At 33.3% G+C, this 20,394-nt stretch overlaps 1 protein-coding gene across 8 annotated transcripts in view; it reads left to right on the forward strand.

Annotated features, from left to right (window-relative positions):
- Positions 1-20,394, forward strand: part of CNKSR2 (connector enhancer of kinase suppressor of Ras 2) — a 286,232-nt gene that overhangs the window by 132,638 nt on the left and 133,200 nt on the right. For 4 of the 8 annotated variants that reach the window (XM_005593153.5, XM_005593154.5, XM_005593156.5 and 1 more), the window contains exons 8-9: positions 1,493-1,561; positions 18,088-18,234. In XM_005593153.5, the coding sequence (XP_005593210.2) occupies positions 1,493-1,561; positions 18,088-18,234 (216 nt within the window). The remainder of the gene's footprint in view (positions 1-1,492; positions 1,562-18,087; positions 18,235-20,394) is intronic. The other 4 variants (XM_045383816.3, XM_045383817.3, XM_005593157.5 and 1 more) reach the window with 1 other exon arrangement.

The raw sequence follows: 20,394 nt of genomic DNA on the forward strand, positions 1-20,394 counted from the left end.
TACAGTCTTTTCAGAATTGTTTCATGATACTTGTCTGACTTGGTAATATGTCCACCTCCTAAAGGTGCTGTGAGATAAAAATATTATTGTTATGACACTATTCTTAGAGTTTTTATTGTAGATTAATCTATCCCCTTAATAATGTACTTGTGTTATTACTTCAGTAACTAGAACTCCCTGGTATGTTGTCTTATCTTGAATTATAGCCTATGACAAATATTTTTATTGAATTTTAAAAATGTGTTGAATGGAGGTTAACATTGTTTTAAGACTTATATGTTTTAAAAATAATTGGAAATGAATAAAAAAGTAACTGGAAATCACTTTTAAAGTATGTCCTACTCCAGCGTCTCAAAAGTAGCATTTTACTTTGCAGATTATATTACCATATTATTTTTCTTTAGCTTTCAGTAGATAATAATGAAGAGTATCACAGCATTTATGGTTGTGTTTGATAGATAAACACGTGCACATCTATCTAGACAAATACATTTTTATAAAAATAGATTTTATGTATGTTCAAAAGCATATTAAAATGCATGTAATCAATAATTAGTAGCTAACAGAAGAAAAATATAATATTTTAAATTCATTACTCAGACCTGCAATATAAAATTTCTATCTTAAATCTCATTTTAATTTCCTAAAAACTCCTTAAAACTTGTCAGTATTAGCTTATCAGGTTGTTCTTTTGTTTGTTTTTGTTTTTAATCCCTTATGGGAATAAAGGAAAAAAGTGTTAGATTATTACATTCTATAGGAATATTAGTTTATTGAATGTGGTTTTACTGTCCAGTGTATTACACTATATGTAACATGAGAAATAGCATCCTCTTATAAGTAGACACTTAGAATGTTATGTAATATGATTTGAACTAATTGCTGTCCATCTTTTAATTTGCTTTGCTAGATTATTGAGAATTGGTGTTACTGATGAAATAAATTAGCAATTTAATTATCAAACTTCAAATATTTGATGCTGATCATATTCATGTACTTGAAAATATCGATTTGTTGAAGTTAATGTGAATTATTTATATCAAATGGAAAGGATCAAAATACAAAAAGATACAATTTTTTGAAATGCATTTTTGAAGCAGTTACTCACTAGAACCTAGGAGAGTTGCTTGTATAAAGTTTACAAAAGTTAATACCAATTATCATTTTTTCATAATGCTCTCAGAAACGTGTTATTCTTTTATAACAAATATCTGTATGTTATTTTGCATTTCTGGTTGTTGTCATTAGCTATGCATAGGATGCAAACTATTTTTTATTAATTTTTTCTTTCTGTATTTATTAATTTAACTGGCTCAGAAGGTAAAAACAGTGTATTAAATACTAATAATCATTTTTATTAGTTTGATTCCTTGAAATTTTTAATTAATTTTTAAATCTAATTTATGGAGATGAACTTTTTGTAGTGTTTCCAGAGACAGGAAATGACTGATAAAATTTATGTTCTTTATCATTTCTTTTATATTAAATTCAGTCACCTGCAGATCGGTGCAAGAAAATCCATGCTGGCGATGAAGTGATTCAAGTTAATCATCAGACTGTGGTATGTATAATTACCTTAAGAGTCAGTGGGAGGAACTAATTTTGATTTGCTAAAGCTTTAAAAGAATGCCAATGAAATGAAATTCCTGTTTGTATACAAAATATTGAACAACCTTTTGAAAAAAATAACTGAATATTGATTCTTCTTAATTATTTGATGGAATGTAAAGCATTTTTTTAAAAGAACATGAAGAGGATTGGTGATGGTTGAGGTTATATATACATTTCTGTATGGACAAGTACTAGGTAATAGTACATATTCCATGAACTGGAATAACAATTTTAGAATAGAAATTAAAGTGACAGTGTATATAATAAATTCAACCTTTTCTTGATACAACTTTTTTAAAGTTTCACTTTATAAATTATTGAATTACCTAGTAGATGTTTTATAACAGCATGCATCCATTTATCTAACATTGACTCAAAGTTCATTAAAGTATCTGGTGGTTTTGGGGGGAGTATTTTAAATGTAGATCTTTTAAAATTTTTAAATTTTTAATAGCTGAATTAGCTTCTTATTTCCTAAAAGAGGACAGCAGTTTTAGTTTTAAAAAATATTCTTGCCCTATGAACCTCACAAATCCCTTTGTTATCTACCCTTAAAAATCTACAATAGGCACAGAATCCCACTGTCATTTTTTGTGATAGTGGGATTCTGTGCCTATTGTAGATTTTTAAGGGTTATTTTTCTTAATCTTAGATTTAGAAAATGAACATTATATGCTTTTCATTTTGGACTATTTTATATGTCTCAGTTGATTCACTTTTTTCCACTCTCTCTGCCAAATAAAGTATATTTGTTATCTTAAAAAGTTAAAATAATCTAGAATTATTAATATCATAACTCATTTGAAAAAATGCAGATTTTTTATTAGTATTCTATTCCTTCTCACTAACTCATCAGAGTGAGTAATTATTTCCTATTACACAATTTAACTAAATTTGCTCTTGCATGTCCTAGTGATGGAAGAAAATTTGTGAAAAGTCTGATTTTTCTCAATGATTCTAATCATAAGGCAAATGACATTTCAATTTTTGTTTTGAATAATTTGAGAAGTTTGTGGTATTTTGGAAAGGCTTCTAAACTCTGATAATTAAAGCCATGATATCTCCAAGTTCATTATCTAAGTGAAGCAAAAGTTGGTAAACATTTTCAAAATTAAATGCGTGGGTGCACCTTTGACACTGAATAATAGAGTGTTGGTAGTAGACAAAGCCTTTCCACACTGTGACAGTTTTGATGGCTTTCTTTTCTGATTACTAGAAACTGTACAAAGTGGTTGTTCTGATTGAAGTTTCCTGTCCCATAGGATGAGGATTTGGGCAGTGGGATAAAGCAGCTGCTTCAGTAGACGAGTAGCTTTTCCCTCTTTAATGTTCATGTGACCTTAACAAACATGACATCTGTTCAGTAGTTGCAGCATGCATTTCCAGATGGTCAGTAAGAAGATAGATATTAGTCTCTAATAAAAATAAAATTATTTAAAGGATATTGTTTGTGGAACAAAGATACTGGTGTTTATGAAATGAATATGAAAGCCTTTAAAAGTCTACAAATAAACTAATAAAATCTATGTGGATTGGTGACATTTAATACACCTAGAATGTGTAAATGCTTCTTTACATCACAGGAATATTCTAAAATATTGAAAACTACATAGAATGATGTTTGGGGAAACTTGGTTCCAGTTCTTGCTCTGAAATTGACTTATGGCTTTAAGTGAGTCATGGTAACTGCATCTGTTTACCTTTTTCTAATGATAATAACCATAGCTAACACTTATTGTGTTCTTACAGTGTGCCAAGCATCATGTTAAGTATTTTACATATTTTATTTCATTTAGTCTATGCAATAATCCTGCAAATAAGGTATATATAGAAATTGAGACTCAGAATAATTATTCAGCTCACCCAAAACTCAAAGCTCTTTGACTCTAAGACCCATATTCTTACTTCAATTTTATTATACTTCCTCCCAAAACTCAAAAATTGTGTAACTATCCAATAAAAGAGGAAGAATCCTAACAAGCATGTAAGTAAATCTCAGGATTCAATGAAAGATTAAGTGGGGCCAAGGGTAAGAGAAGAAGAAAGGAAGTGAGAATTTATGTAGCTGGGCTAGCGAGCCAGCTGAACTGAAATTAGAAATAGGGTTGAAACTTAACTTTACTGCCACTTCCTCACTCTGCTTCTTTCACTCAGATAAGTGAGATATGTAAAACACCTATCATAATGTCGGGCACACATTAGGAGCTCAATAACAATTAACTTTCCTACCTCCTTTCTTCTCTTTTACCTGCTACAGCAGTTGGACCAATTCGAATCCTCTTTCTTGGCATACTGCTGCTACAGCCAACAAATTGATTTTGGAATGTAACAGAGACAGGATAGTATGTTGAATTTCATGAAAGTAGCCTTTTTTAATAATATGATCAGTTGCCAGGTTTTTTTTGTGTTCAAGTAGAGGCATATTTGGGCAAAACCGATGCATTTCACTAAATGTAGCCTACTCTGCTCTCTTTTTCTTGATGTTACCTGTATTGTGATCTGTACAATGCATTTAATCTCTTATTAGACAATATACAGAGGTGGTGAAATGGAAATTCTCTTAATTGAAACAAGTATAAATTATTTATAGTCTGCAATTATCCCTTCTCTCCCTACATTCATTACCATAGGGTTTGGTTATGATATAATAGTTACATTAAAGTATGGCCTAATAAATTTGAAATACATAATTAATATTAATTATCTAATCCATTAATTGACTAGAATAGTGAGATTGCCAGTATTGTTCCATACCAATTTAGACTCATTAATGAAAAGAACAATGTTAAATCTTATAATTTTGGATGATACTAACCCAGTTAGTATTTTTCTGTAATTCTAAAATTTCCTATGACTATAGGTAGTAATGTAAAATATAAAATGTGATATTTTTCTTTACTTGAGATAAATACAAAAATTATTTTAAATATTTCCCTAAGAGTCTGAGAAAGTTGAATAAATCAGATGAATTCAAATACTATTTTTTTACATTGCTAGTATGGTATATCTTCAAGATGTCTAATTAGATGTCTATGTTTCTAGTTTGCTCCTTTTTTAAAAGTATTTTCTTATTTGAAATGAAACTGGAAGTTTTATGTCCTTTTTCATGTTGCTATATTCTTTATTATAAGTGGCTTTTAAGTTTTTCAAACCAACATACTTCTATGGCTGAGAAACTGTGGCTGCCAGATAGGAAGAAGAAAAAATCATGAACATCCAAGCAAAGCAGACTGAGTCTTATTACATGTCTTCCCCACCATTGAAGATCCAACTCCTCAAAGGCTGCTGGAATCTCCCAAGATTTTTTCCACTTCATCTGCCACTACATCCCTCTCTCTGGGAGATACCTCGGCATAGTTTGATGCAGCAACTCTGCCCTCATGATGCACTTTTAACACATTTTTTTTTTAGCTGATGAGACTACTTATAGTTATTAAAAATATTGGGGAATATTTATAATCTGTTCAATTTCATGTTAATACACTTTTTGGTGTGCAAGGGTTCTAAAGATTCTATCCATACTAAAAACAGTCTCTTAGTAATATCACTTGAAAAGAGTGGCATATATGATGGTTGAATCTATTAATAACATTTGGAAATTTTTCCTTTTATTTTGTATAAATATTAAAACTTATTCACTGTTATTTTGAAAGGTATTCTGGAACCTGACGACTACATTATGGCAAGAAATGGTTCAATAGATGAGGCTATAAAGGATACTGGAATGGAAAATAACCAGGTTGGGATAGTCAAGAAGAAGATAGACTGCAGCAAATAGGATATTCTACATTGATTAGTGAGAGATGGAAGATAAGTACTATAAGCTAGTGGTTTTTGCTACCTCCAAAATGATAAACATAGTTGAGCAAGGCTAGGGATGGCAGAAAGTGTGGGAGGAGGGAACAGATTGAAGGACTATCTCAAAACTTCATCTAACTTCATTTATGTGTCTCCCTTACTCTCACTCTTGTCTCTCATTTTGGACTCTGTCCTCACTCTCTTGTTCCTTCAACCCCAGAACAACAGGAGAATATTGTTCAAAGGAGAAGCCAACATAATCAGAATGAATGGAGAGTGTGGTAACCCCTTAATGTTCATCTCTCCTTTTCCCTCCATCTCAGTTTACCTCCTTCCCTGGACTTCAGCAGAAATGAATGAGTCATTGAGTGGAATCAATACCATGATGATGTCTTAACAGCAGATGTACTTACTTTCTCTTTTTAATTTGCTAAATTGTTGTCTTTATTTTTTTGATTTTCTTCTAATTCCATTTTCTTTTCTTTATCATTCTCATCTCTTCTCACTGGACTATTTCTCCTCCACTCTTCATCTCATTAAGTTTTATTTATTCTTGCATATTCTGTTCTGCTTTCTCAGAGTAGAAAGTATTTATCATATAATTCCATACACCTAAGGTATTGAAAACTGAGACCACAAGGGGCAGTATTTCTGGTGTACCCCACATCTTATTCCTGTAAACACACATGTTTATGGACTACAGAGATTAATTATGTTAGCATGGTGTTTAACATATTGCCTAATAAATAATGGGTTCTTATAATAGCCTAAAATAACTGTGTTAGAATTCTATGAAATCGGTATTCTAAAATAGAACAAGTGAATCATTCTCTTTTGGAAGGGGGAAAAATTATGAAGAGACATTTACCAGAAATTAAGGAAACAATACATCAGTGATTTCAGTTACTCATAATAATATTTTCTTTCAGATTCTACCATATATAGTAGATAGTTTATGAGAGCTTCATAGATTGTTTTTCTTTTATTTCACATTGAACATTATGGATTTGATGAGAATGTGTGGAAACTGGTTTTGAAGTGATACATGTTGATATAAACTGTATTTTTATTTTGTACAGAGAAATCAATTTATTACTTTATCATCCAATATATTTCATGTTTCTGTCATCAAACTAAAATTTATTATCTTAAGTCCTTATATAAAGGAGATAAATTGTATGATATCTCAATAATAGTTACTTCCTGTTAACCAATTTATTTTCTCTGCAGATCTGTGCATCCTGATTTGTTTCTTTCTTATTTGTGCAGTTCTTACTAGCTTTATCAGGAAGAGTAGTTGCTTTTTTAAAATGGTTACTGTTTCATTTTTATGATTAAACTTTATCTTTCAGTTTCAACGTGTGGTTACTATGATCTAGTTATTTTACATGGAATTTTTAGTTTCCTTATAACTTTATTTTATGTGTTTAAAATGTATCTATTGGCTGAAGTTCTCACCTACTCTGGCTTATTAACTTATTAAGTGTATGGCTCATTTGCAAATCAGTATCATCCTCAGTCCCCCCCCCCCCCACGTGGTTTTTTTTTGTTTTTGTTTTTGTTTTTGTTTTTTTTGGTAATCTCTCAAAAAAGCAAGAGTCTGCCAGTCACAATTGCCCAATCCACTTCCTTTTCATAGTAGGAGTAGGCGATCAGTAGATAACATTTAACTGCTCAATAAAAAAATCATCACATGAAAGGGAAACACTATAGAACCACCATATAATTGGAAATTCAATAGATAATGGCATTAATCTTAAGTTCTTTTTAGTTTATTTAGCCCTAGGACTCAAGCATAGGTTTCATCCACTAAATTAATATTCTGATTGGCATGGTAGCTCAAATTGTAGGTAATATAGCCACTTTTACATTTCCTCTCACACTGTCCCTTCTGCATCTTATTATCCTAATAGTGGACAATAAAGGATTTTTAAAAGTTGGAAAAATGGTATTCGAAGTTCACTGTGATCTCATTTGGAGCTGACATTGAGTTCTCTTTTTTGTCTGAGTTGCTGGAATTTTGGTAAAGTGATTTCTAAAGGTAACTTCTACAGTGAAAATACTTAGGGCCATTACAGAAGTTTTTTTTTTTTTTTTACTAAAATTTCTATTAATAAAGATTTAGAATGCTTTTAGCTATATATATATATACATACACATATATGTGCTTTAGTTTTGTGTTTTGATAAATATATACATATATTGCAGTATTTGCTAAATTTTCAAATAAGCATATTTTTGTTACATGTCTGCTAGTAAATGACATTGTTAAAATCATTTATAGCAAAGTTGTACATTTTTAAACATATTACTTTTTAAATACTAGGGTTTGAGTTGCTTTTTAATTTTGTCATTTAGGTTCCTGAATTAAATTTAAGCATGAATTTTTTATAAGTATAGATTTTCCCCAAAATTCTTATAAATGGGAGCTTTAACATTTTAGATAAGGATGCTTCATTTTACTCTTTGGCTTTGGTGACTGGGAGTCTTTTCTTTTTATTTCAAAATACATATTTTTCCAGCATCTTTGTAAGAAGAACAGAAATGAAATATAGGAAGGAATGGCTGAAATTTAATAACTTAATAACCCATGCAAATATCTTGATTAAAAAATTAGTTAAAGGCCTGTATGGTGGCTGAGGGCGGTGGCTCATGCCTGTAATTCCAGCACTTTGGGAGGCCAGGGTGGAGGGGGATTGCTTGAGGCTAGAAGTTCAAGACCAGCCTGGGCAACATAGCGAGACCACGTCTAATTTTAAAAATTAGCCAGGTGTCGCAGCATGTGTTTGTAGTTCAAACTAGTCAGGAGGCTGAGGCAGGAAGATCACTTGAGCCCAGAAGTTCCAAGGTTGCAGAGGGCTATGATGGTTCCACTGCACTCCAGCCTGGACAACAGAGTGAGACCCTGTCTCAAAAAGAGAAGAACCTGTATTATTGTGGTTATTTTAAAATATGTTACTGCTCTTTTGGGGACTGAGGTTCTACAGTATGATCAGAGGTTTACATTACAGCTCTACCTTTCACTACAATGTGATTGTCTTCCTCCTTTTCTCTCTTTAGCAAAAGCTTTCAGACCCATTCAGTTTTATGTTTTGATGAAGTAAAAGGACATTATGAATGATGCTGAAATAAAAGCAAAATTGGCTTTTAGTTTTCTGTAGCGTATATGAATGAAAACCATGAAGTCTCCAAAATAAACCTTTAACTTTGAAAGACCACAACATTACCAAATGCCATATTGGAAGGGGAGAAGGGAAAGTGAGCTGTATGTTCAAAGTGCTGAACTATACCCACAGCTTTGGAATCAGCTTGTCACAAAAGTCAAGACACCAACTATGCAAAGTCCGCAGTTAATATAAGTGATAGGTTACAGGAGATAGTGCAAGTAACAGGGTATGAAAAGTCACCACCTTTGGTAAAACTATGTGGGTGATTCATAAAACTTACATGAAAAATTATTATCACTATTTTCTTTCTCCCATGAACTTAATTATGAGTCAATCAAGAAATTCTGATTTAGCTCTCAGAACTTCTTGAATGTGGGGGAAAAAGATTCCAGGGGAGAAAAAAGTGCTAGCTTCTTGTAGTGTGTGAGTTGGCTCTCTGTCTTGGACTCCCTGTCCATCTTTAGCTGTGAGAAATTATGTTCTCTGTTAATGCTTTCTTTTTAAATACTATATAGTTATACACACATTATATATGCACACATATTCATAACTGTGAAATTCACATGAAAATATTAAGTATTAAAAAGATATATGTAAATTCAGATTGTGAGCAGCTCAACATGGTCTAAGTTTTACGTTGAAATTAAGTCACGTTAAAAAACCAAATGCCTTGACATACTCTTATTTCAGTGGATAAGTGCCATATAAAGATCAGGAGGATGTGAGATGAAGAATGGGTCAATGAATAAAGACATTATATTGTGGGCATTTTTTCTCTAATGAAAATAAAATCTTTCCCATATTTCTTCTTTTCAAATATTTGTTCCTTTTATCTTTTCCCAAGACTGTCTTTGAATCATGTTTATAAAAATATCAACACTAAAGTTTTATTTAAAATAGGTAAACCTTGGGGCATTTCTGAATACTCTGAGTTACCTATTTAAGTTACTCTAAGCTAGGGTTAAAAATCACTTATTTGCATATCCTTAACCACTGCATACACATTAGCTTATATTCCTTTGTACCTGAACCATGACTAATTCTTTATTTCTGTTCAGTGAATGAATGACTGTGAAAGAACAAAATTAAGATATCTTCAAATGTAGTAGACTTTAATATTGTAAGACTTTTTAGTTAATATTTTGTGGGAAAAAATTAGGTGAAGGTGGATTTTGTAGATTGGTACTCATTATTTAATAGTTTTAGGATCTTTGAAAGGCATTGTATATCAAAATTCATTATTTCTGAAGTGTTTATAACAGTATGCTATTTCCTTCACATAGATTGTTTTCCCAAAGAAAGAGGTAGTCATTGGTATAAAATGTTTAATTTATTAGATACTTCAGTATCTTTTTAGTAACACAAAGAAACAGAACATGATAATAAATATGTCAGCACCAAAAAAATAGGCAAAGACAGAGAGTGTCATTAGCGGCAGCATGATGGCTTGTGTATTGAATTAAGTCTCTTCAGTGCTCTTAAAAAGAGCAGGAGGATATTTGGGTGTAGCATGACTCATCAGACCTTCATACAGGCATACTTCTAGTCTCTAAAATTTCGTTTGGGAAAAGGTATCATTTATACATTACAACCTGTGAGTAACAGTGTGTGTAAACACAGGAGTGTGTGTAAATGTTGATAATGAATCTGTTTCTTTGTCTTGTGTAGGGTAATAACTTTGAAAATATTTTAAGAAATGTTCTATCTTCCTGTTTGTGGGTATAAAGATGCTCTCTTGCAACTCCAAATATAGCCCTGAAAAAGGTAAAGAAGGTCTGGGTTGATAGGCTTAAATTCTTACCTTTATGTTTATTTGTAACTGGCTACTTGGGACCATAGAGTAGAAATTATCTTTTCATATGTTAGTCAAATAATTCACCAGCTGTTATTTGGAAAGCAGACCAGGGCAAGTTCTAAAGGGGTCAGAGACAACTTCTTCCCTCTGTGTACCGAGGGGAAAAGAAGCCTATCATCTCTTCAGCACCAACCCCAAAGCCTCTTGTGCACCTAATCCAGGCAACCAATTTTCCAGGACCTACCCACTTATGTTGTCCTTCACAAAGGAACACCTGCTGTCTGCTTCAGCCTGATCAAAACAATTACAAGCCCCATCCACAAGAAAGCAGAACCTCTGGCTTTTAGCACTTGGGATTCCTTAATGACCTTCTTGGGAAATTTTAATCCTGTTTGTGTTGTGTATAAAATACATTTTAATGTACATGTTGGGGATTATATATAAATTAGTAAGCTATATGACTTGCCGTTGCTTGTAGACACTGACTTCTGCTACCTTGGATAATGAGGAAGATAATAGTAGTTCAGTGTATGTGAAAAACATTATAGCTAATAATAAGACATTTTGTGTAAAAATGCATATGGTGGTTTTATAAAGATTCATTTTAGCCCATGAAATTAATGTGAATGAATTAATCTATGAAAATATTGAAAAAGCAGTACAAAATATTTTTCTGAAAAAACACCTTCATAACAGTGTTTATATGATGTGTATGATAAAGTAAAATTTTTCTAGGGCAAATAGGATCTATACCCACTGTTCCTTTCCTTGTCTTAATCACATCGCTATGACTTTAGGTCTGGAGTATTAAAGATAGAAATATTTTTTCAAAGGTTCATTTATAAGGAGAAAGTTTACTTGAAAATTTGGGGTACAGAATGTTGCAGCTTTAGTATCAAGTGTTTTACTTTTTTGGATGAGAGGTCATTTAATCTTTTATGTGACAAATTTTAAGTATATTACATTTAAAGAATATTTTAATACTACATCTTGGTTTTATGTACAAAACTAAACCCTCCTTTCGAGTTTCAAGGCCCTTTATTGTTTCTGAAACATTTACATCATCATGTCACCATATCAGCTCACTAGTCAAGTTATGCAGTATGCTGTGAGATTCACATGAGGAAAATATGATGTCACCTTTAAAAAGAGGCTTTATAATGGGTACTGCATGTAAGATGAATCTTTATGGATAGGTAAGATTTTATAAGTGAGAGAAAAATTACAAGCAGAGGGAAGAGTGCTTTTGCAAAGATACAGCGAAAGAGAAAAGCACAGTGTTTGAAGGAAACGTATATTCATTACTCAACTAACTCATTTAATTATCAACTTTCTAAAAGCCTCTTATACTCATCTGAACTCTGTGTGTTTCTCCTGCCTCATTACTCCTTCCCTTGTTCTGTCATCTATGTGTACTGAACTACTGAAAGTTGCTCAAACCAGTGATACTTTGCCTCAGAGCCTTGTTTACCCCCTCAACCTCCACATCTTCACCTGTCCAAGTCCCAAAGAATTTGGCTTAAACTCACTGGAAACCTTCATTAGACCCTCAAGGATGGGTTAGGTGCCCCTGTTCGGGGCTCCTATTGCACCCTGTATTCACCCTATTGAGGTACTTACTGCATTGTAACTGTTTATTGCTCCTTAACGAGGCACAGGCTGTGCTGCATTCACCGTTGTATTCATACTATGTGGAAGACACACAATAAATACTTATGAGTTATATCTAGTCTCAGAAACATGTGAAACACCTAAACTGATCTAGACATGGGCAAGTCACTGCCTTCAAGGAGCTCATAATCTATTACAGAGGTTCTCAAATTGTGGTTCTTTAGGCCAGTAATATCAGCCTCACTTGGAAACTTGTATTAGGAAATAAAGGGTGGGTGGAGGAATTCTCAGGCCCGACTCCAGAACTACTGGATCAAAAACCCTGGGGGTTAAAACTCAGCATTCTTTTAGCAAGGCTTCAAGGAATCTAACACATGCTAAAGTTTGAGAACCACACTGAAGAAAAATAATCTGAAAAAGCTATAATCAACCATACTGACAAAGGACCTGTTTGAGTATTGGTTATTTGTTCCTTAGTTGGGCCTTTGGAGAGCTATTAAAGGTTTTGAAACAGAAAACTTTTACACTGTAGCAGTATTTTGGAGTTGCAAAAGACTAGAAGCAGAAAGACAGGTTAAGAATCTGGTTTCAGTCTAGCAGTAGGTATTCAAGCCAGAACTATGGCAGTGAGAACAGGCATTAGTTGCTAGGATCTATTTGTTAGGACACAAAATAGATTAAAAAGAGGAGAGAAGTCACAGGTGACTCCAAACTCCCAACTTTAGAGTACGACAGGGAGTTTTTTGGTTTGTTTGGGTTTTTTTGTTTGTTTGTTTGTTTTTCTGGTGAATGAAAGTAAAGAGATAATGAGTTTCATTTTTAAAGTCTTGTATTCATGTGAGCTACCAGTGGATATTCAAGGGAAAATACTGTGCTTTAGAATTGAAAAGACATTAATGTAAGTTCTGGCTTCACCGCTTACTATTTTTGTAATCTTGGCCAAGAAAACAATCTCTTCTTGCTTCAGTTTCTACACACGTAAATTTGGTTTAATAGTTTACCTCATTAGGCTTTTGTAAGAATGAAAATATAAAGAAAAAGAATGTAACATAGATATGAAGAATCTGGCACAGTGAATTGTTGATGCTTGCGATTATTCAGTAGCTATTAACGTGGACAAGCTAAACAGTTGGAAATAACTCTAGAGTTATTGATAGGAAGCAGGAATGGTAGAAAGATTTGGGAATCATGCAGGAAGTTGTTGGTGAAAGCTTTTGACCGAGATTATTGTAAGAAGACAGCATGAAGTATTAGAAAGGTGTGTAACACTTAGCCTAGAGGAAACAGGTACACTTATTGGTAGGGAAGAGGAAGAAAAGATGTAACAGAGATGTAAAGATGTAGGCAGAGATGTAACAGAACCATGTTATTTTACTCAAGCTAATCTTTATCATCTGTTTTCATGTTCCTACCCACTCTGTGTTTTAAAGTTGGAATGTATTGTGACTGAAAGTTACCTAATTATTTGACCTATGCAAGAATATTGAAACATCTCTTGATATTGATCTGTTTCACAAGTCAGCCAAATTCTTTTTTGGATATCTTTGACTATTAGAATATTTTTCATCTCTGGATGTGGTGGTTCATGCCTATAATCCCAGCACTTTGGGAGGCCAAGATGGGGAAATTTCTTGAACCCAGGAGTTAGAGCCCAGCCCTGGCAACATAGTGAGACCCTCATCTCTACAAACAAATAAAAATTAGGCAGTCATGGTAGTGTACACCTGTAGTTCCAGCTACTCTGGAGGCTGAGCTGGGAAGATTGCTTGAGCCTGGGAGGTCAAGGCTGCATTGAGCCATGGTGGTGCCACTGCACTCCAGCCTGGGCAACAGAGTAAAACCCTGTCTCAAAAAAAAAAAAAACTTCTTTAAATTTTGCACCTTATTTAATTCCTTCCAATATTAGCAGCTTACACTCTTATATTAGTTATTATTATATTAGTAACCACTAGGACCTCTTCTTCCTTCTTTCAAAACTCTCTCTACCTGCTAGTATATACTTTGATTACAGCCAGTGGAAAGAGTACTTTACAGCCATTCTATGTATTACTGTTAAATCTTTACATGGTTTCTAATTTAAGTTTCACACACTGAATATTTTTAAACCACAACCAGAAACTTAAATGAAAAAATGGAAAACTAACCTAGAAAAATGATTAACGGCCAAGCACAGTGGCTCAACGCCTATAATCCCAGCACTTTGGGAGGCCAAGGTTGGCAGATCACCTGAGGTCGGGAGTTTGAGACCAGCCTGACCAACATGGAGAAAACCTGTCTCTACTAAAAATACAAAATTAGTCAGGTGTGGTAGTGCATGCCTGTAATCCCAGCTACTTGGGAGGCTGAGACAGGAGAATCACTTTGAACCCGGGAGGCGGAGGTTACAGTGAGCCAAGATCGCACCATTGCACTCTAGCCCAGGCAACAAGAGTGAAACTCTGTCTCAAAAAAAAACCAGAAAGAAAAAAAGAAAAGAAAAATGATTAACACGTATTTATATATTTTATATGGCTAAAGGTATGTTTACCTTTATATGGCTAAAGGTATGTTAGAATATCCCAGAGACTGGAATTATTTGTACTGGAGCTCTAGCACCATGTCATATTTGACTTCTAGTAGAACATGACCAAAACCAATAAATGGGGGGAAAGTGTTAAGAGTTATATTTGGTAAAGAAGATAGAAATGATTCAAATTTAAGGAGTTTGAGAGAGGACTAAGGAAAAAAAGGACTATTCAAATGAGAAAGGCGCAGCTCTGGTTGCTGTTTATGTGTATACAAGTACTAGGATGGGACTGATATAGCTAAAACCTACGTATGTTATTAAGAAAAATGTTACACATAGGCTGTAAATTACTCAGTAGGCTTCATTCCTATTTAATAATTTCTAAGTGAAACTGATTTAATACTTAAGTGGAGTATCTACTGAGATCATTCACTGAATCAAAAATCAGTGGATAGCATAGTTCTTGACTTACTGAGTACACCTGAATAATAAATTTATATTTATAAATGCATAGAGCAGATTTTACTTCTCCGTCACCACCTTTTTGTGTTTTAAATAGTAGTGTTGCCTTTCTGGTTCTGCAGTTTTGGTAGAAATTTTCCATCCATATCAAACAGTCCTGATTAGGTAATTCATCAAATTTATTATTTTCTAATTGGAATGTTGCTATTCATAGACTAGGTTCATGTATTTTGTTGGTTTTGTTTGTTTACAAGAGTAACTCACACTTATTGCCAAAAGTTTAGGAACTAAAAGTATAAAGAAGAAAGTATATATTGCAAGTCCTTACTCCCATTAATTGAACCACCATTAATGGTGTTTTCTATATTTATGTACATTCTTTAACAAAAGTGGAATTAAATTATGTTTGCTATTTTGGAACTTACTTTTTTTTTACACAATTTTTATATCCCTTACTCATGGATACATTTACATAATGTACAATTTTTGGTTGATTTAAACAGTACTGTGACACGTATGTTGCACATTTATTTTTGTGCTTTTATCCAATCATTTCCTTAAGGTAGTGGAAGTAGAATTTGGGAGCCAAAGATATATAATATACAGTCTTGATGTATATTTCTTTGCTTTTGTTTTAAACATTGTTAATGTCATGTAAATAATAAAAGGCTGATTTAAAAATAGTAAAATTAGATACCCAAATTTTCTGCCATTAAATAACTTTCAGCTGTAAAATTAAAATCCACCCAAATGAATTTTCTTATCAGAAACCAATTCTACTTTCTGATAGAAAAGCAATTCTAAGCTGGGCACGGTGGCTTATGCCTGTAATCCCAGCACTTTGGGAGGCCACGGTGGGTGGATCACGAGGTCAGGAGATCGAGACCATCCTGGCTAACACGGTGAAATCTCGTCTCTACTAGAAATACTGAAAATACAAAAATACAAAAATTAGCCGGGCGTGATGGCAGGCGCCTGTAGTCCCAACTACTTGGGAGGCTGAGGCAGGAGAATGGCGTGAACCCGGGAGGCGGAGCTTGCAGTGAGCAAAGATCGTGCCACTGCACTCCAGCCTGGGCGACAGAGCGAGACTCTGTCAAAAAAAAAGCAATTCTATTTTTTGGAATTGTTTTCTTGAAAAGAGCACATAGAAAGTGTGAAAGAATAGGATGAATCAAATTGCACTAAAAATTTCATAGGAAAATACCATCTAGCCTTAAAAATCTTCAAATTTTGTAATAAGTAAAATGAAAAATTGGTGAGTAGAAATCAATGTGTAAATCGAGAATAGATGTGCTGGAAAAAAGATTATGGCCATCACATTGACCACTTTAGTATAGTTAGCAATTATTTGAGTGAATAATTAAATAATAAAATGTGGTTATCATTAATAAGTTGTTCCCAAACTCTTTGTATAAGTAGTATGTTTTCTCCCCCCAAACTTGTAATTCAAAATGTGCATTCATATTTTTTTTGGCAAGCAAAATGAACCGTTGGATTTGAACTCCCTTTGCTTTAACTCTTGGCTGTACAGATACTACACAGCTATCAGAGGAATCAGAATCAATGTAATATACCTTTGGGCACATAATAGTCCCCACTTACATGTAAGGGGAGGCATTTGACCAGTTCCATTACTGTAGTTGATCCACATTAATGTGATTTTTAAAAACAAAACAAAACAAAAAAAACTGGCAGTCTCATTCAGGTTATCCAAGTATAATGATCATTTTGATTCATATCTGAGACCCCCTGAGATTTTAAGCATTATAACATCTCACTTCTTGTTTGTTCTAACTTCACCAACACTTAATTCAGCTATAGTTGATGTTGCAATTTAGATGAATGCTTGTTAAATATACAAAAGTCCCCATTCCATAATAGCCGCATTCCAGATTACCTCTTCTTCATAGTCTGGTCTATGCTGCTTTTGGTGGAAGTGCTCATTCTCTCCGGCTTGACAAATATCTCCCAGTCAAAAACATGATTATTATTAAAGACAGAAGGCACTAATTATCTTTAACTTAGATGCCTAGGAAGAAACTGTATCACTGTTCAGACCATTTGCTAAATCCTACGTGCAATTCAGGATAAATTTTGACCTAGTGTGTTTATATAACACATCCTGGAAAAGTATAATCCATTAGGGTTTGGGATAAAAGGTTCTTCTCTCTTTTAAATGTGAAATTTTTTTTTAAAAAAACAACTTGGAATAATAGACATTTTAATGTGTTTCTTTAAAGCATAGTTTCTAGGATTTCAGTTACTTGATACTGCATCACTAGTCCGTTTTCAAAGCAAAGTAACAAAAATTATTCTATGTTCAGAATTTTAAAAGGATGAAGAGTGAAGTAATTTTAACGGGATGCAGTTGAGCCCGATTTCAAGACATTTATCAAGTACTTTGATTTTAATTACACAATATGTTTTTAGGTGATATTCAAATAGGATGACTTCATTAAATTTAGCACATTATATTTTAAGTTTATAGGGTTGTTTGGAACACATTTCCAATAGCTGCTTCATTGGAGTAGTGTTACCTTGTTATTTTTGTTCTGTCTTTATAGCATGGTAAAAGGCTTATTGTATTGCTGCTCTTGTCCATGCATAAGAATGTTGCCTTGGTATGTCAGTACCAGCTATTGGTAGTAAAATATCAGTCTAATTTAGAGACACTGGTACCACTTATCTCTAAAAGATGGTGATGAGTAAGCTTGTGGTGTAGTTTGTAAGCTGAGGACATTGCCAAATCCTTGTTTTCAGGCATATAGATTTTTAACTATACTGGTGAACAGAGCTTGGATCTAGACCTAGCAGCTGAGCCGCATTAATGGTGACATAATTTCATTACATTCTGAAGTACTCCATTGGTAGGATACCATTTTAGTCTTTGCTTTGACATGGTAAATGTCCATTATGTTGTCTCATAATGATATGGACTAATGCAATAACATGGTTAATCAATTCAAAGATAAAATTTCTTGAGTATGTATCTCCTGAAAATTGATAGGATGGTACACCAATTATGTGACTTTTTTTTTTTTTTTTTTTTTTTACTAATCTTATTAAAGGGGGAGAACATTAAATCTTTGAATACTGTACCTCAATTTTATTGTAATGATTTTGCTGGTTACCAGGTGGGGTGGCAGTTGAAAAATTTGGTGAATGCACTACGAGAGGACCCGAGTGGTGTTATCTTAACTTTGAAAAAGCGACCTCAGAGCATGCTTACCTCAGCACCAGCTTTACTGAAAAATATGAGATGGAAGCCCCTTGCTCTGCAGGTAATGAAGCTTAATCATAAGTCATACACCATCATTTTAGCCATAGATTATCTCAGTAATGCTTCTTTATTGTGCCTCATCTCAGCAGCATATGGATTAATCTTGTATGCTTTTGAAAAGTTGTTTGTGAAATGATCTCTTCACAGCTATTCTAATAGGCTTAATTGTGATGAAATCCGAGAGTATCTAAAACCCAAATGAAAAACAACTCTGCCTTAATTTGTAAACATTTAAAGCATAATTCCGAAAGGTCACAATTTATTTCATTCCAAAATATGAATAGAATGAAAATAAGATGGTTCATTTTTATGATATGATCTTCTATTTTTTGTTATACCCACATACTCTTTTAGAAGAAGCTAAGTGATAGTTTATAGAATTCTTTTAAATCAGTTCATTAAATAGTAATAGTAATTTATAAACAGTAGGAAAATGAAATTTTATATTAGTAATTAAAATGCACCTAGTACACACTGGGTGCAGTGACTCACACCTGTAATTCCAGCACTTTAGGAGGCTGAGGCAGGTGGATCACTTGAGGCCAGGAGTTTAAGACCAGCCTGGGCAACATAGCATAACCCCATCTGTACAAAAAATTAAAAACTTAGCCAGGCATGGTGGTATGCGCCTGTAGTCCCAGCTACTTGGGAGGCTGAGGCAGGAGGATCATGTGAGCCCAGGAGTATGAGGTTGCAGTGAACTATGATCATGCTACTGCACTCCAGCCTGGGCAACAGAGACTCCATCTCTTAAAAAGAAATGTGCCTTGTACATTCCTCCTGACTGATCGTTTTTCTCTTTCCACCTTGTAAGGTGGCAAAAATAAGGAAATTGTTGCACTAGAATTTTTGCATTTTTCTTCAGCATGAAACATCACTCTTCAGCATGAAATGTTGCTCTTAACATTGATAACATATTTATTAAGCATTATCTTCAAAGTTATAAAAATACGATTCTGATTGATGAAAGGCAAGGATGTAATGAATTTTCTTCTACTTCAGTCAGGATATAATTTTTAAACTTAAGTAATTTTTGTCCTTCACAAAATGTGCATTTTTAAAATGAGACTATTACCTTTTCTTAGAAGTTAATTAAAAAAAAATTAGATTGCCCATTGAACTGGAACATGGCCCATTATTCATATTAAAAAGGAAAGCAGTATATGAAATGCATTATTGTCACTGCTATGTAAATTGTTATTAAGCTCTATATTAGTACCTTTTATTATTCATAGATTTTTTTCCTAAAAATCAAAATTCTCCGTTATACATGAATGGCTTTATAGATTATAATGATTTCTCATTGTTTGAAACTTTACTACTTATTGGCCGTTGGCATTATACTTAAGTAATATAAAAACGCATATATGTGTCAACATTAAGGCCTTTAACATTTTAATGTGAATCTGTTTTTCAAGTTAATATATGTAAAACTGAATTAACATGTCCAAATCCATTTGACTTGCATATATGTTTATTTTAAAAGATACTTGATGATCATTACAGTTCAGAGGTCGGTGTTTGCCTCATTATCGAAGTCATAGATGAGTAGATCAGACTTTCCCATTACATCATTTTTTTTCTCACTGCGTTATAATTTGCTTTGTTCCCCCTGGAGTTTCCTATTGCCATGTCTTCCCCAAAGATCCTTCTTCAAAGTGTAAGGGTGTGGAAACCCTGAAAAAGAGGCCTGTACTTTCAGTCATTAGGTTATCTTCTCAATATATATGAGGTGAAATTTAATACCTCTTCTTTAGTCCCTCATATTTCACATTAAACACCGAAAATACCCTAGTTTCTTGTTGATCCATGCACTCTGAAGGATTATCTCTAGCACATGCGTTTGTAATCTATTCCCCTGTTATATTCTTTTCCACATGCACAAACTGAAGTGGAGAGTTAAGGTAATGGCAGTACCCAGTTAAGAATCGTTTTTATATAAAATGCTAAAATAACTGAAAGACCAACTTTTTTGTTACATATACATTTGGTATATGTATTCAAACCTAGAGAAAAAGGACTTGAATTTTAAAAATTACCTTCATATCATTCCTTACCCTGTAAGTGCCTTACTCTTAAGGCACTGTTTCTAGATCCATTCCAAATTCTGAGAAATGTGCCTCATCAGATCACTAATTATTTTTATTCGTCATTGCTTATT

Source organism: Macaca fascicularis, chromosome X, assembly GCF_037993035.2.
Source record: "Macaca fascicularis isolate 582-1 chromosome X, T2T-MFA8v1.1".
Taxonomy (NCBI): domain Eukaryota; kingdom Metazoa; phylum Chordata; class Mammalia; order Primates; family Cercopithecidae; genus Macaca; species Macaca fascicularis.